At 41.8% G+C, this 16,239-nt stretch overlaps 2 protein-coding genes across 2 annotated transcripts in view; one reads left to right on the plus strand and one right to left on the minus strand.

Moving 5' to 3' along the window:
* The window catches only part of IL5RA (interleukin 5 receptor subunit alpha), a 35,493-nt gene extending 34,562 nt beyond the window's left edge, over positions 1-931 (minus strand). The window contains exon 1 of the mRNA XM_084633473.1: positions 639-931. The gene's annotated coding sequence lies outside the window, so the exon portion shown is untranslated. The remainder of the gene's footprint in view (positions 1-638) is intronic.
* TRNT1 (tRNA nucleotidyl transferase 1) lies at positions 160-13,599 on the plus strand. Its single transcript, XM_084633474.1, has 8 exons — positions 160-230; positions 938-1,091; positions 6,109-6,302; positions 6,727-6,865; positions 7,418-7,544; positions 8,744-8,937; positions 9,126-9,379; positions 11,267-13,599. The coding sequence occupies exons 2-8, from the start codon at positions 938-940 to the stop codon at positions 11,513-11,515; spliced, it is 1,311 nt and encodes a 436-aa protein (XP_084489600.1). The 5' UTR covers positions 160-230; the 3' UTR covers positions 11,516-13,599.
* Positions 13,600-16,239: the final 2,640 nt, after the last annotated feature.

A 16,239-nucleotide genomic window follows, 5' to 3' on the forward strand; every position in this document is an offset into this window, starting at 1 on the left:
CCCGCACCTCCCCCAGGGGCCGGCAGGGGGCGCAGAGCCCAGCAGCCCGCACCTCCCCCAGGGGCCGGCAGGGGGCGCAGAGCCCAGCAGCCCGCACCTTCCCCCAGGGGCCGGCAGGGGGCGCTGGGCCTGTCATCCTCCCCCCCCGCGACTGGCTCCTCCCCGCTCACGCGCCCTTCCCGGAAGAGGCGGCCTCGGCGGGCGAGCTCGGCACGGAGGCCGCAGGCTGGGTAAGGCCGCCGCCGCCTCCCCCGCCCCCCCCCGCCCCCGCGCGGTCTAAGCGCCCGGCGTGCCGGGGCCGCTCCCTTCAGGCCGGACCCCGCGGCGCCTGCCCCGGGCCCAGCGACGCCCCCACCTTGCGGCGGGCACCGGGCAGGGGAGGGGCGATGGGTCCCGGGGGCAGCGGCTGCCCGGGCTCGGCCTGGGGAGGCAGATCCCGGCGCCGTTTGCACGGGGCCGAGCCTGTGGGCAGCCGGCCCCCTCGGAGTCCTGCCTGGGGCGGGCCGGGGGTCCGGAACCCCGGACTCAGGGGGTCTTGGGGTGCAAGGAGAGCTCCCCCCCCCGCACTGCGCGCCGGGCCGGGGTCCGGACTCGGAGTAGCTCTGTGTGTGTGTGGACGCTCTAGTTCTGGAATCAACCTGTGGGAGCCGGTGGAGCGAACCCGGAGCCAGGCACCGTTCGTCTGGCCTGAGCGCCATTTAGTTTCCCGTTTGTAAAACAAAGGGGGTGATGCTTCCTTATCTCCCCCTGAGCAGACCTGCCTTGAAGTTCTGGAGGCGCTCGGGTGCTGTGGCTATTGAGGGGCGTGTTCACGTCAAGATCAGTTGTTTGACCCTTCCCACCTTGTGGAGAAGCTGCAGAGAAGGGGAACTTGGCTTTTCCCCCCTCAGCGATGGGCTCCGTCCCAACTTATACTGGGTCCGTTTCTTCTCCTTAGATGTGGTGCCAGCTGTTCCTGCCGCGCTGCAGGGCGGGTCTCCACCTCTTCCCCCTCGCCCAGAGAGGGGTCCGGGGACGGCACTTGGTCACCATGAAGCTGGAGTCTCCGGAATTCCAGTCTCTCTTCACCCCAGGGCTGAAGAGTGTGGCAGGTGAGAGATGCTTACACTTCCAAAAAGAAGAGGACTTGTGGCACCGTAGAGACTAACAAATTTATTTGAGCATAAGCTTTTGTGAGCTACATCGGATGAAGTGAGCTGTAGCTCACGAAAGCTTATGCTCAAATAGATTTGTTAGTCTGTAAGGTGCCACAAGTCCTCCTTTTCTTTTTGCGAATACAGACTAACACGGCTGCTACTCTGAAACCAGCTTATACTTCCATCCTCAGAGGTGACTTCTGGTCAAGCAAACCTCTGGCAGGGGAGTTCAGAAAAGTGACCAGATTATTGTAGCTCAGTAGCTCAGACCACTGTTAGCACTGAATGGAATTTGAAGGGGTCCAGGCTGCCACTCAATTGATGAAGCTAATAGAGGGAAGCTTACTTTAACCTTGTGTGGGCACAGCATGCATTGATTAATGGTTAGAGAAATATGTATTGGAACAAATTTGAGTGTGGACGCAAGTGCATTTCTCACCAATGAAAGGCTATCTCCATCAGATGTACACATTGCCTTTATCTAGGCCTGTATGTAGGAGGGGCTAGGTAGTGGTGCATGCTAGAACATGTATGCTTCTGTTTACCAGTAAAATTCAGTTCTTCCTGCAAACATGACTTTGTGTAAATGGTTCCATATTCATTGACTCTTACTCCACTTATGAGCTGAGAAAATGAAATGTGCAACCGTATCGTCCAATGTGCAGATATTGTTCTCTGAGTCAAGTTGTCTTGCAGAAGCACAAGAGCGTGAGTACCAACCTCGGGGCACACTGTCAAAATGCAGGGAACAAGCCCCAAATTAATTGTGAGTTCTATTCTTAGATTTATCAAGACATGAGAAGTAATTCTTCCACTCTCTTCAACGCTGTTGAAGCCTTAACTGGAGTATTGCGTCCAGTTCTGGGCACCACACTTGGAAGTTGGGAAAAGGAGTGGACATATTGGGGAGAGTCCAGAAGAGAGCAACTAAAATGATTAAAGGTCTAGAAAACATGACCTGTAAGGAAAGATAGAAAAACTTGGGTTTGTTTAGTCTGGAGAAGAGAAGACTGAGGGGGGATGTACCAGTCTTCAAGTGCGTAAAAGGTTGCTATAAAGAGGAGAGTGATAAATGGGCTTAAATTGTAGCAAGGGAGATTGAGTTAGACATTAGAAAAAACTTGCTAATTGTCAGGGTAGTTAAGCACTGGAACAAATTATCTAGGGAGGTTGCAGGATCTCTGTCATGGGAGGTTTTTAAGAACACGTTAAACAAATGCCTGTCAGGAATGATCTAGATAATACTTAGTCCTGCCTCAGTGCAGGGGACTGGACTAGATGATCCCTTGAGCTTCCTTCCAGTCCTGTGTTTCTATGATTCACATTTCAGATATGCCCAGTTTGCAAGTAAAAAAAAAAATATATTTTTTTTTCACGTGTCGTCTGCACAAACCCTGGGTGCTCTTGCAGTCAAGCTGGATTATTTTATTTTGCTCATAGGTATCTGCCAAATTGCACCTTGGCAACCGCTCTGTCTTCAGATTATAGGTAGCACCTGTGCAAAGTTACCTAAGGCTGATAAGTGTCATTGATTGCAAAATCTGAAGTTTATGGGGCTGCAGGCAGGAAGTTACATTTCACTTGGAGAACCTCTGTTACTGGTGGTGATTTATGAAATGGAGAGAAGTAGGAGTCCAGGGTGAGTTTGTGGGTGATGGCATTTAGAAAACAAATCTTTTCACTTCCAAAGTGAGCAAATTTTGAAATGCAAATCAGTGAGACAGTGTATATGGAGTCCCACTGTGACATTTTTAGAGATTCATTTCCTGAGGGTAGAACTGCATTCTAAACTCAGAGATCCTGTTAGCTTTGTAAATATATTAAAGATATGATGGTACATATATTGAATTTGGATTTGCTCTAGTGTCTTAGACAAAATTTCATTGACTTTGTGTGCCATTTGTTTGCTGTTCCTTCCAAAAGTTGGGGTGTTTTGTGTAATGTGTGAAGTGTTTGGGATCTTTCAGGAAAGTATTATGTAAGTTTAATGTATTTATTCATTTATTTTACAAAGTGATTTAATAATATTTTAAAGTGGCTTCTTCATAAAACATTTTATTCTAACTTTTTAAGGGGACACATTCAAGAATAAAGAACATTTTAATATGGCTGATACTAAAATGCCGAACATTTTTTGAACGTTATTGAAACTGAAAGTTTTAAACAGCTGTTTTTTCCCATGTACAGTAACTCCTCGCTTAACGTTGTACGTTCCTGAAAAATGTGACTTTAAGCGAAACAATGTTAAGCGAATCCAATTTCTCCATAAGAATTAATGTAAATAGGGGGAGTTAGGTTCCAGGGAAATTTTTTTTCACCAGACAAAAGACTTATATATATACATACACAGTATACATTTTAAACAAACAATTTAATACTGTACACAGCAATGATGATTGTGAAGTTGGTTGAGGTGGTGAAGTCAGCGAGTGGAGTATTTCCCAGGGAATGCCTTACTACTAAATGATGAACTAGCACTCAACTGAGCCCTCAAGGGTTAGCTCATTGTTATTAATGTAGTCTCACACTCTACAAGGCAGCACAAATGGAGGGTGGGGAGACAGCATGAGAGACAGAGACACACCCTGTGTGTGTATGTGAGAGAGGGGGAGAGAGAGAGATGTGTATTGCCCCATTAAGTACACTGACCTCACTCTAAGTACACTGTCTTTTTAAGTAGATCAGCAAGTTGAGACAGCAGCTGCTGCCAGCAAGCTCTCCCCCCCCCCCCCGTCGTGAGCCCTGTCGTGTCGCATCCCCCCCTCGCCCCTGCCATGGAGATGGGGTAAGCGGGGGGCAGGAGCAGGGGGGAGGGAGACACCCTGACATTAGCCCCCCCTGCCCTTCCCCCTCCCCTTCCACAGCAATCAGGAGGCTTCTAGGAGCAACTCCAAAGCAGAGGGCAGGAGCAGCACACGGCAGTGGGGGGAGGGACAGCTGAACTTCTGGCAATTGGTAGCCTGCTGGGTGGCTGCAGCACAGGGAACTTAGGGGAGCGGGGAGCTGATACGGGGGCTGCTGGTCCACCCTGGTTCCAAGCCCCCACCAGCTAGCTGCAACGGGCTGCTCTTTCTGCAAGCAGTGGACAAAGCAGACAGCTGCCAAACAACGTTATAAGGGAGCATTGTGCAACTTTAAACACGCATGTTCTCTAATTGATCAGCAACAAAACAACGTTAACCGGGATGACTTTAAGTGAGGAGTTACTGTATGTTGTTTCCTTGTTTGCATTTCATTCAGCTAGGACAGTATAATTGGCACATTGGTCAAAGCCATTTCAGTCAGTTTTTAGTCCATTTGACATTTTGGTTCTCATGTGCGGGTATTGTTAAGGATTTCGACTCTACAAGGGAATATTTATCCTCAAAACTCTTTTAATTGAAATAATAAATGAAAACATTTTTATTCACAGTAGGTTTATAAACAATGAAAAAATCAACAATTTTGTTCCTAAATTAGTATGTATTTTTGTTTCTTCTGTCTTCATTTTACAATGAAGAGGTCTAAAAAAACCCTGCCTCACTTTAGCAAACTTGGACATTTGAACACATTTTTATGTATAATATGCTCTTTGTGTGTTTTTCTTTTCTTTATAGTTGAAAACAAATCTCACTTCTTGAGTCTGACTTTTTCTTTTAAACTTGGGGTGGAACAACTGATTTTGGCACCACTGAATAAATATGGTATTGCAGTTACACCTCTGACCTTGAATTGAGGTGTATCACTTTTGAGGTTACTGCATCAGTAAATCTGTCAAGAAAACATGGGAGATTGGGAAAACTGCACTGTAATAATATTTACATAAATTTTAATGTGTCACGTGCTGGAGTGTGGTAGTAATGTACTGACCATGCCTCTCAACTTTAAAGAGGGTGTCTTTTGAAACCTTATTTCAAAAAATATTTTAAATTCTAGTAAAATTAACGTATTGCCTGAAAGAAAATAAATATTTTGTTTCTAACTCACAAATCTTGCAGATACTTTTATTTCAGTGTGTTGCAAGGCTTGCAGGAACCACTTTTCTAAATTAATTGAGGAAGTTGGCCCTTTTTGGTAAAATATTAAGAATACAGGGAGATCTGTACTTTGCCATATATTCTTTTTTACCAATTTCAAATATGACAATCATTTGTATAAATTCCAAAGAAGACAGTGCTCCTCATAATTTATGTCAAGAAGCTGCTGAAGGCAGCATATTAAGTTCTTTAGTTCTTCAAGATCATATAGGCATTTCTTCACATTCTGTGTCCAGTGACAAGAGAAGTCACTACTGAACCATTACTAGCAGTAATCTTTAAACCAGTGATACTGACTGAGTCTCGCAAGTAAGAAGTGGCTCTTTAATGTGTCTCCTGCAGCTCTCATTTTGCTGTGAGACAATGAATTCATGCTACTGTAGCTCTTTTGGGTAATGTTGATCGCTAATTTGGGTTCTGAACCACTGAGATCTGGGTATCGCTGCTTTAAACTGTTGTTCGCATGTTTTAATTTCACATGGACCCAATGTTCAGGCACTTGCACAATTATTCTTGTTTAGGTCCTCTTGTGGTGCTATTCAAACTTTATAGCAAGTATAACCTTATGCAAATTTCAGTAATCTAAATATTTATTTGTTGAATGCACAAGGCCTATATTGACTTTCTTTGTCTTTTATGCAAAACAAGCCTCTGTTAACATGATGTACTGGGCTAGATTTTTCAAATGTGTGCATGCGATGTCATGAATGCAAACATATTTGCATCCATACGTGGCCAGTTAGGCAATCAGCTGGCTTGGTTGTATGTGCACATGACTAGTGGTTTTGGTTTTGGGGGGTTTTTTTATATGCAATCCTGGTATTTGTGCATATTTAACATTTGCAATATCTTTGAAAATCTGCCCCAATATGCGTGAGTCAAATCTACAGCTGGTTAAAGAGGGATATTACATTTTTAAAAGAAAATATTCTTACCAAGATTTTTTCCCCTCCCAGAGTTATTTGAAAAGGAAAAGTATGAATTAAGAATAGCTGGAGGTGCTGTCAGAGATTTATTAAATGGAATGAAACCACAAGATGTGGACTTTGCCACCGTTGCTACACCTACTCAGATGAAGGAAATGTTCCAGTCTGCTGGTGTTCGTATGATCAATAACAAAGGAGAAAAACATGGAACCATTACTGCCAGGGTAATCACAAACTAGGTTTATGAATCTTGTAGGCTCTTAGTAGTTAGAAAAAATCTGTTAGATAGTCCATCCCCATATAAAAGCAGGATATATTTTCCCCAATACAGGGCTTATCCAATAGTAAACTGATACTATGCTTGATCTTAGCCAAAGTAGCATTGCAATTATTTCCTCCAAGATTTGTATAATTATTTGGCTTCTGTTTTCTGAACAAAAGTATAGCACCCCAAGTAGCATGAGAAAATTAAAAATAAAACCTTATCAAACGAACCTTACCTAAAGGCAATGAACGTATTCTGATTTTTCTGTTCATTGTACATTTGTATAGAAGGTGGATATGCACAAAGAAAATTTAACTCTTGTACATTGATTCCTTTTCCCTATTGTGTTTGAAGATAAAACAACAATATTGTGTGAATTGCAGCTCCATGAACAGAATTTTGAAATTACCACACTTAGAATTGATGTTGTCACTGATGGACGACATGCAGAGGTGGAATTCACAACGGACTGGGAAAAAGATGCTGAAAGAAGAGATCTTACAATCAACTCTCTGTTTTTAGGTAACTTCTTCCAAAAATAAAATACAATTTCTCTCTTAATGTTGAAGGCAGTGTTTCATCTAGGCCTTTGCCCAAAACCAGAATTTGCCTCCATAGCTAAATTGGGGGTTGCACAAATGGGGGAGGTCTGACCGATCAGAGGATATCTTGGCTTTCAGGTCTTCTGACGTGAACGTTTTCTTCATAGAATCATAGGACTGGAAGGGACCTCGAGGTCATCTGGTCCAGTCCCATGCACTCGTAGTAGGACTCAGTATTATCTAGACCATTCCTGACAGGTGTTTGTCTAACCTGCTCTTAAAAATCTCCAATGATGGAGATTCCACAACCTCCCTGTGCAATTTATTCCAGTGCTTAACCACCCTGACAGTTAGGAAGTTTTTCCTAATGTCCAACCTTAATCTCCCTTGCTGCAATTTAATCATTTACCCAGTAATAGAGTATTGTGTTAAAACTAAGTGTATAATCTCTGCTGCTTTAAATCAACTAAAATTATAGGTTGTTTTTACATTTACTTAAATACACCTTTTAAAAACACTTTTTCTTTACTAGGTTTGGATGGCACGCTTTTTGATTATTTCAGGGGTTACGAAGACTTAAAAAACAAGAAAGTAAGATTTGTAGGACATGCAAGCCAGAGAATACAAGAGGATTATTTACGAATACTGAGATATTTCAGGTAATATTTTGCTTTTCTAAATAAAGAAATGAATAACGTTAGTTATTTTCAAACAAAATTTTCACAAGAGTGTTATATTCCACAGCCAGTTGGATAAATAGAAGCTTAGTGTGTCATGAAAAACACACAAGCCAAACTCATATAGTGCCTTGTCCTCAGTAAGATGCTGAAAATAAGGACTCATGTAATTTTGGTAATGATTTTCCTTCTGCGGTGATAAATAGGGTGATGGGTCGTACCACACTTGTTTCTGCAACCTCATGTCCCAGTTAACAACAAAACATGGAGATGGAGAAACAAGACTAAGTCAGCTTTAGAACTGAGGAGTTAGTTAATAACATGAAGCTCAATTTACTGGTTACTCTGACCCTCAATGGATCTAATGTTACCATGCCTAGAAATTTTCAGTGCTCAATCAGCTTTTCTTTTGTGATCGTCTCTGATTCTGGACATCTGCTGACAAGTTCACTACAGTGGCTGGGAAGGTTAGTGGGTGTGTAATATGATTCTTCTGTTGAGGAATGGGGAATATTGCCATCTGTTACAGGCGAAGTAAGAGTAGAGCCAACATGGCATTAAGCTGTCAGGATGGCTTATGAATGACACGTTATCCGAGAACATGCAGAGAGAAAAGGAAAGCGGTATTCTGAAGACACAAAAATTGGATAATCATTACAAGATTAGAAACTGCTTGGTTCATTGGGAGTAGGTCATAGCAGTCAACAGCCAGCTTTTCAAAGGTATTTATTTAGCCATCTAAAGATCCAAACAGGCACCTAGTGGAATTTTCAAAAGTGCCTAAACAGATTAGGTGCCCGACTCTTGTTAGGCACCTAATCTATTTAGGTGCTTTTGAAAAACCCACTAGACACCTAAATACCTTTGAAAATCTGGCCCTAAGAGACTTCAGTTCTGTCCCAAGATCTGCCACCAACTTTCTGTAAGACCTTTTGCAACTGCACCTCAGTTTCATTTGTAGAATGAAGTGATGATGCCTTTGAAAGTGTGATGTGCTTTGACATCTGTGGATATATAAAGCACTCCATAAGTTCTAATTATGTAAGATCAGTTGCACTTTAATACTCCATGAATACTTTAAGATTAGGACAGTTAATATTGCCCTGAGGTAATTTTCTGAAGAGAAGTAATAAACAGAAGAATCGTTAAATGTAGTAAGATTTAGAATTCTTATTTTGTAGGTTTTATGGAAGAGTAGCAGAAAAGCCTGGTGACCATGAACCTAATACTCTGGAAGCAATTAAGAAAAATGCCAAAGGTTTGGCTGGAATATCAGGAGAGAGGATTTGGGTGGAACTGAAAAAAATTCTTGTTGGAAACCACGTAAATCATTTGGTTCGACTTATGTATGAGCTCGATGTTGCCCATTATATAGGTAAAGTACAATGAGGGTTACATAAGAATTCTATAACACAAATAACTGCAGACCAGCATATTAAGATGGCAGTAGACTCCATAGTCATTTGTGTTGTCGTGCAGTACTTGATTAGACCATTTCTTCTGCTGATTTGCTAGTTCTTTTGTAACACTATTTCATGATACTTTTTGTGTGTCCCCCTTCAGGATTACCTGTTAATGGGAGTTTAGAGGAATTTGACAAAGTCAGTAAAAATGTTCAGAATCTGTTTCCAAAACCAATGACCGTTCTAACATCACTGTTCAAGGTGCAGGATGATGTCATAAAACTCGATTTGAGGCTGAAAATCTCAAAAGAAGAGAAAAACCTTGGCCTTTTTATAGTGAAGCGTAGAAGAGACTTAATCAAAGCTACAGATAGTCCAGAACCACTTAAACCATATCAAGACTTCATTATAGATGTAAGTGCATTTCACGTCACTGTCTATTTTATTTCTTATATTAAACTCAAAGCTCTCACTTAAGACAGACAGGAAAAGAGGCAGCATCGTCCAACGCAGAGGACCCTGGACAGGGAATCAGGACTCTTGCGTTCTATTCCCAGACATTTTACTGACCTGCTTTGTGATTTTGGGTTAGTTACTTCACCTCTATACACCAAAGTTTCCCCACCTGTAATACAGGGATCGTGATACTTTCCTTCCTTTCAAAAGTACTTTGAGGTTTGTGGATGAAAAGTGCTATACAGAGTTAACTATAGTTTACTTGTGGGGGAATTCTGCGTCAAAAAATTAAAAATTCTGCACATAATATTTTAAAATTCTGCATATTTTATTTGTCAAAATAACACCATTATAATCACACCAGTTTCAATTGTTTTGGTAATTTGTTTCAAAATACCTGTCAGCAAGTATGGCAGTAATAATACAGCCAAAAAAAAAAAAATTATTCAGGGAATGTTTTTTGGCAAAAAGATTCCTTACTAGGCAAATTAATACAGAACTTTTTGGAGTAATTCATTTAAACTACAATACAGAAACATATTTCTCATACCCCCCAGAAGCCGTGCAACGGCTTGGGGGAGTCAGGGTCAATGGAGGAGCTGAAGAAGAGGGAAGGAGCCTGGGATTGAACCTGGAGGGTTGTTGAGTGTGGGTGGGAGAAGTATGGAACTGAGGTGGGGAGGTTTGGGGGTCAGAGGAGGAGTTGTTAGGAAGTTAATTACTATAATAAATCTATCACTTGCAACATAAAACACCAAGGTTTGATATTTTGAGACCCCCTTCAGAGCTGCTATTCGCATGGGCACCTGTATCACACTTCGATACCTAAAAAAGCCAAAATTTTCAAATTTGATGGTTTGTGTTAGGCTCCTAAAAGCCATATGTATGCGCCTTCTTAGAAGTAATATTTTTAGCAGTGCTGAGCTGCCCCAACTCCGTAAGGTAGCAGCTTTTGCATGGGCCTATTGGTCTAACTTTAAGGCAGCCAGGTTTGAAATGTTGGAGTTAACATCTGAAAGAAAAATTTGAGTCAATGCTACACAACTCCTTGTAAACATATCTGGGGAATGATTTGTTAGTTTGGCTATGGCTGTCCCAGGTGATCTCTTCTGCTGTATCAAAACAGAAGAAAAAAGGTTGACTTCAAGGGACCCTAACCATAAAGAGCTTTATAGATCAAATTCAACCATTTGAAGTGTGCACAAAATGAACTGAAAGCTGGTGCAGTCTCTGAAACACAGGTATAATATGTTCCTTGTGAGAAGTACTATTAAGTAGGCAGCCAGTGCCATTCTGCTACAGCGGAAGCTTGAATAATTTTCAAGTGTAGCCCCATGTTGAGTACACTGCAGTACTCTAGGCTGGAGGTGAGCAAGGCATGGATCACTCTGGTAATAGCCTCTTTGCCAATTATATACCGGAAATAATGGCCACTACTACTACTACTATCTGGGTTTCCAGAAGCCTCCAAGGATCTGCCAAAATCCCTAGGTTGCAAACCTAAGTAATAAAAGACAGGCTCACTCCCTTGGGATGAAAAATATCTTCTGATTTGTTCCACCTTCCCCAAAATGCTAAATCCAGCTACTTATCTGAGCCAGTCTGGTAGCTACAGTGGCTCTATTGCAAGTGCCAATCTTGGTTAGATGTTGGGGAAAGCTAATCAACTGCACAGTCAAAATGGAGATGTTATGTATATATTGTCCATTAGGGCTTTACAGGCTGTCAAGTGAGTGCCGGTTGTGGTGTCAGTTTGTGATGTTGAGTAGGAACAACATCAGCTGATCTGAGACTAAGCTGTTTTCTGACACTTAATAGTTGTTGTGTGTTTTTGTTTTGTTTAAGTCTAGGGAACCTGATATGAACTCCAGGATCTGTGAGCTTCTAAAATACCAAGGAGAGGAGCATCTTCTAAAGGAAATGCAAGAGTGGTCTGTCCCTTCTTTTCCTGTCAGTGGCCATGATTTAAGAAAAATGGGAATTTCTTCTGGAAAGGAAATTGGAACAATGTTACAGCAGTTAAGGGATCAGTGGAAGAAGAGTGGTTACCAAATGGATAAAGAAGAACTCTTAAATTGTGTAAAGAAGGTGTAAAATGTACGAGTAGTAGGGTTTGATGATTTATTAATACACATAATTGTATTTACCTTGTTACAGGAAGAATCAAAATATTTGTAAATATAATGCTACCACCAACCAATATTGCATTTGAGTTCAAGACTTTTAGGCACTAAATTGTTTCATGTTCAAAATTCATACTATGCTCTGAATGCAGGAGTTTAGCTCTGCAGTAACATGGGGCTTTATTTCTGCCAATCTGACTGAAAACTCTACCTCTGTTTATGTTTAAATGGTAAATAATTAATACCTGGGCGTTTTTTATCTCCAGTGTTCCTAATGGCAAGTAGAGGTGACACAAGGATTTTTGATATTCTGTCTTAGCTACAGACAAGGTGAATGACTTCTGTGCTCCAGATAAAAACCTTTTTAATGCATTATTTTTGCCTGGGGGGAGTCTCATATTCCTAGACTAATGAGATCTAAATATTTTTTTGTAGTCAAAGCTGAGTATCAGCTTGAAAGGTTCACTTCAGCAGTTCCCAAACAAATGATATCCTATCATGTGAAACAACCCTGTTTTCCTGAAGCTTTTAGTTTTTATCTTAATTCCTAAATCAACTTTAGATTAAACGGATGACTAGTCTAAATTGATATCATAAATATCTACTTGGGTATAAGTACTTTTTATGTCTTATGATTTTTCAGTCATTTGTTTCTCCATTTTACAAGTATACAAATTTTTGGAGCCCCTCTGTCCTTTTTCCTAAAGTATATTTTAGTTTTTATACATGAAACGAGGAATATTAAAGTGTAACATGTAACCACTGAAAACTAAAGCAGATCCAGAGCAGCTAGTCCAGATTTCTCCTCCCAGTGTCAGGTAATCACATTTTGTCACAGTAAAAGAGAACCACCTCGTATTCTCCTTACTGATTAGAAGTAATTCCCTTCTTACCTTTCCCTAGAGTCACAGATATCAAAGGGAGTAAAAGGGTTAGGGTGTGTTTGCTTGACATACCCTAGGCAAAGTGAACCTGAACTGCGTACAGGGGTGTATATGTAAAGCATTTGAGGGGATAAGAAACTGACTGTAAAAATATATTTACTACCATAATCCCCCCACACCTCTCAAAATAACTGACTTGGGGTCGAGTTCCTGCCACCCTTACTTATGTTTAGTGTCATTCAATGAATAGTTGAATTGAAATTAGTGGGATTAGTTCAGAAAAATAGACAATGACTCTAACATTAGATGGCAGTAAAATCAGAGCAGTTTTACAGCAGGACATGTATTTGTGTGCTTTTATGTAGCTAATTATTATGGGGTGGGTTGGAATTCCAGTTACTTACACAGTCAAGACATGATACATTGTTCTGTAGATATTTAGGGCCAATGATCAGAAACTGAGGAGAAAACATAAATCCTTGAGTACTGTATTTTCATACTAATAAGAGCATGGTTGTATTTTATTAGTCTGTTGATATGCTTGCAAGCGTTTTATCTGTACAATTTGTTAAAGTATTTTTTTTAATTTTGCCTGGGAAAACAGGATACAATTTAGCACTGAAGTAGATTCTTCCTTCTAAGGAACTTAGAACACTTTACAAACTTGAATTAATCCTTAAAGCAGCCCTTGAGGTAGCAACTCAGTGCGGCAGCTTTGAAAATTCTCTTTTCAGGATGAAACTCTGAGGGAGGGTTTGGCATCTTTGACTTTTCCATCCTTAAACTTCACACTCTCAGCAGATGGAGAAGCAAGTTGTTTTGAAAGTAGTGTGATTAAATACAATCACTCTGTTTTTATTGCAACCTGATTAGCATCTCAGATCAAATAGCCCAATTAAAATTCTTATTAAATGTATGGTCCCTACCTCAGGTTCATTGAATGCTCAACATTACTGTTTCACAGAATTTGGAAGAAATTAAATTAAAAAATGTGAAACTGTGAGACATCAATTTTCGTATCTGTAAATGACTATATAACATTTTAAACAAACTGTATTCAATTAAACTCTACAAAACATTAAAAGCTGCTGTTAATAGCTTTTCAATTCCACAATTAAGCAACAAAAGCTGTTGCAGAGATCATGGTCAAATTTACTTTAAGTAGTGCATTCCGTAATAGTGGCTTAATTAAGATATATATTACTGTATTCATAATTTGTATTAATTTGTAAAGTTCCATATAAGTCACATTAAATCAGGTTTGGTGCACTGTGGGACATCCCTGTTCCTAAATGCTGTGCCCCTTTCTCTGAGGTGGCTGCCACCATGATGGTTGAATGGATTATTTCTCATGTTTCTGTAAAGCTGGAGTAACTAAGCAAATTCAGGCCTGGTCTATACTACATGGTTAGACATAAACCGCCTTGTGTCAATCTAGCTGAGGCAGTGTCTTCACTTACATTTGGCTCCTGCTGATGTTAAGTGTCTCTCTAAGCCTATTGTAACACCACCTCCCTGAGCAGCTTAGAGTCACAGTCTATCTAATTTAGTCAACACACTGTTAATTATGTTGACTGTTACTGGCCTTCAGAAGCCATCCCACAGTGCCCCACTCTGATGATACAAGCGCTCCTGGTGAGGGGACACACTGCTTTCACAAGGAGCCAAGTGTGCATACACACAGGCAGTTTAATAACTGCAGGGCTGTCTGACAATGTAAGTTAAGTTGATGTAATTTTGTAGTGTAGACATCCTCAGATTTTTCATACCCGGCCCCACTCCCACCCCATGGTGTGCAGACAGGCTTCTTCATTTGTTGTCCTGTGTCACTGAAAGCGACTGATGGTTCTGTTCTAATACACCATATTCCTTTTATCCTTCAAAAGAGCTCCCAACCACCACGCAGCAGAGGTAGATTCCTCATGGAGAAAACCAGGAGGAAGAGTTGAAAGTGCCCTTCCACTGTCTCTTCCCTGCAACTTTTCTGCTTTCTGTCCCTTCTGTTTTTTCTTGCAAAGAGTCAGTGCTGCCAGGCTTAAGCAGGGGTGGGAGTAGCTATAAACAAGGCAATGATACTCTGCTTCTGTAGTCTTCCAGGGTCTTGGTAGGCAATGACTAACCATCCCGGGATGTCCATTAATGGGATGCTTAGAAAAGGACTAATATTTAGAATATGTTACCAAGGATATCATGCTGAGGTAGCAACCATCATCTCAGGGAGAAGGGAGTTCTTTCAGGCAGGATCCATAGCACAGCACAACAAGATGGATTCAGCCTCGCTTGGTGCAGAACTTCAAGGGGGCTCCTGCCCTCAGCAATCAGCTCATCTGCCCTCCATCTTCTCCAGATACCTGTTCTCCCCACACCCCCAAGGGACAAGAAAAGACTACCTATATACCACCACCTCAGATAAGGAACCGCCAGAGGAGGGCAAAATGGAGAATAATACTAATTACGTATCACCAAGGTGAGTTGTGAGGTTTATTGAATGTATTTACTGTGCTTTGTGTAAATATCATTAATGTCCCAAATGGGCCTGAATGCATCTCAAAAGGAAAGGGCAGAGCCAGCAGGCTGGGAGCAGTATTATCACTACATGGGGCTTTTTATGCCCCCTGAGAACTCTAAATGTAAAGGTTTACTGGAGGGAGCTTAGTAGGAAAATAACTGTAAGGACCTGAGGCCTCTTGGAGTACATAGAATACAGGGTTTGATTTCTTTAGAAAACACATAGCACATTGAGAGCCAGGTATCATTGGTTGAGTCCAGCACTCAAGCCACTTTGACATCAGTACTGAGCAGAGGATGAGCAGGGCAGCTGAGGCCTGGCTTGAGTGGGAGTGTTCACAAGCATGCATAAGTGGCTTCCTGGTAGGGTTGCCAAATTTGGTTGGCAGTATTCCTGGAGATTTCATCACATGACATAATCTTTAATTAAAGATTCATCTTTAATTCCTGCCGACTCCAGGACAATCCTGGAGGCTTGGCAACCCCCACTTCCAGGGCATTCTTGTGTTGTCCCCCCACCACCACCACCTTTCTTATTCACTTTATAGCAATACTTAGCACTTACATAGGGTTTTACATTTCAAAGTGCTGTACAGACATTAGCTAAACATTTCAGACTTGCTAAATTGCCTGTTAACAACCCATGCAATTCGCACCTCTAAATCCTGACATCAAAATGACCTGCTCAACTCCAGGAGCTTCCAACTGGAGCTGAAGTTTTACACATAAGGCTAACACCAGCCCATAAAAACCAGTTTTCCAAACTTTTGCCTTAATATTTGTAATCTGAGCCCAGATGATGTTTTTAAAATCAAGAACATATTGCTCAAATCGTGTTTGAGTTTTAGAGCTGTGGCATTTGAAAAAAACCTCAGATACATTTTTTTCCAGTTCAAACTTTTTTCCCCCCACCAAGTTTCATTTTAGTTCAAACAGCCTATGTTGTTCTTAAAGTCTAGTGCGGGGATCGGCAACCTTTGGCCCGCGACCCACCAGGGAAAGCCCCATGGCAGGCCAGGCTGGTTTGTTTATCAGCCGTGTCCGCAGGTTTGGCCGATCACGGCTCCCACTGGCCGCGGTTCGCCGTTCCAGGCCAATGGGGGCTGCAGGAAGCGGGGCAGGCCGAGGAACGTGCTGGCCGCTGGTTCCCGCGAGCCCCATTGGCCTGCAACGGCGAGCCGCGGCCAATGGGAGCCACGATCGGCCAAACCTGCAGACGTGGCAGGGTAAACAAACCGGCCCAGCTGGCCAGGGGGCTCTACCCTGGCGGGCCATGTGCCAAAAGTTTCTGATCCCTGGTCTA

Source organism: Lepidochelys olivacea (genome assembly GCF_965140295.1).
Source record: "Lepidochelys olivacea isolate rLepOli2 genome assembly, chromosome: 7".
NCBI classification, from domain to species: Eukaryota; Metazoa; Chordata; order Testudines; family Cheloniidae; genus Lepidochelys; species Lepidochelys olivacea.